At 64.9% G+C, this 484-nt stretch overlaps 1 protein-coding gene across 1 annotated transcript; it reads right to left on the bottom strand.

The window, feature by feature from the left end:
• Positions 1 to 3: 3 nt before the first annotated feature.
• Positions 4 to 480, bottom strand: LOC102769673 (L-lactate dehydrogenase A-like 6B; the record flags this gene model as incomplete). Its single annotated transcript, XM_006777455.1, has 1 exon — positions 4 to 480. A coding segment is annotated over one exon (477 nt), but the record flags the coding sequence as incomplete, so codon positions are not given.
• Between the last annotated feature and the right edge of the window lie 4 nt (positions 481 to 484).

Genomic DNA, 484 nt, shown 5'->3' with positions numbered 1-484 from the left:
CGTCTCCGCGCTCTTCTTCAGGCGGGCCTCCTCCTCGGGGGTCAGCTTCACCTGGACCAGGCCTGTGATCCCGTCCGCGCCCAGGACACAGGGGACACTGAGGGCCACCTCCTCGCGGATGCCGTAGAGACCCTTCACTATGGTGGACACCGGATGCACTCTCCGAAGGTCCCGCAGAAGACTTTCCGCCAGGTCAGCCACGGAAAGGCCGATGGCCCAGGAGGTGTAGCCTTTCATTCTGATGATCTCATAGGCGCTGGAGACCACCTCCTTGTGGATATCTTTCCAGCGCTCGGGGTCCTGGTCGGTCCCTAGCTGCGCGTTCAGGTCCCTCAGCGGGACGCCCGCGACGCTGACGCTACTCCACACCGGGACGCACGAGTCCCCGTGCTCGCCCAGCACCCACCCCTGGCAGCTTCCGGCGTGGATGCCGAGCTTCTGGCCGATCAGATACCGGAAACGGGCGGTGTCCAAATTGCAGCCG

The sequence above is a fragment of the Myotis davidii genome, unplaced genomic scaffold (assembly GCF_000327345.1).
Source record: "Myotis davidii unplaced genomic scaffold, ASM32734v1 C62476742, whole genome shotgun sequence".
NCBI lineage: Eukaryota > Metazoa > Chordata > Mammalia > Chiroptera > Vespertilionidae > Myotis > Myotis davidii.
Note: the sequence above shows the minus strand (reverse complement) of the source record. Positions and strands in the feature narration are given on the sequence as shown.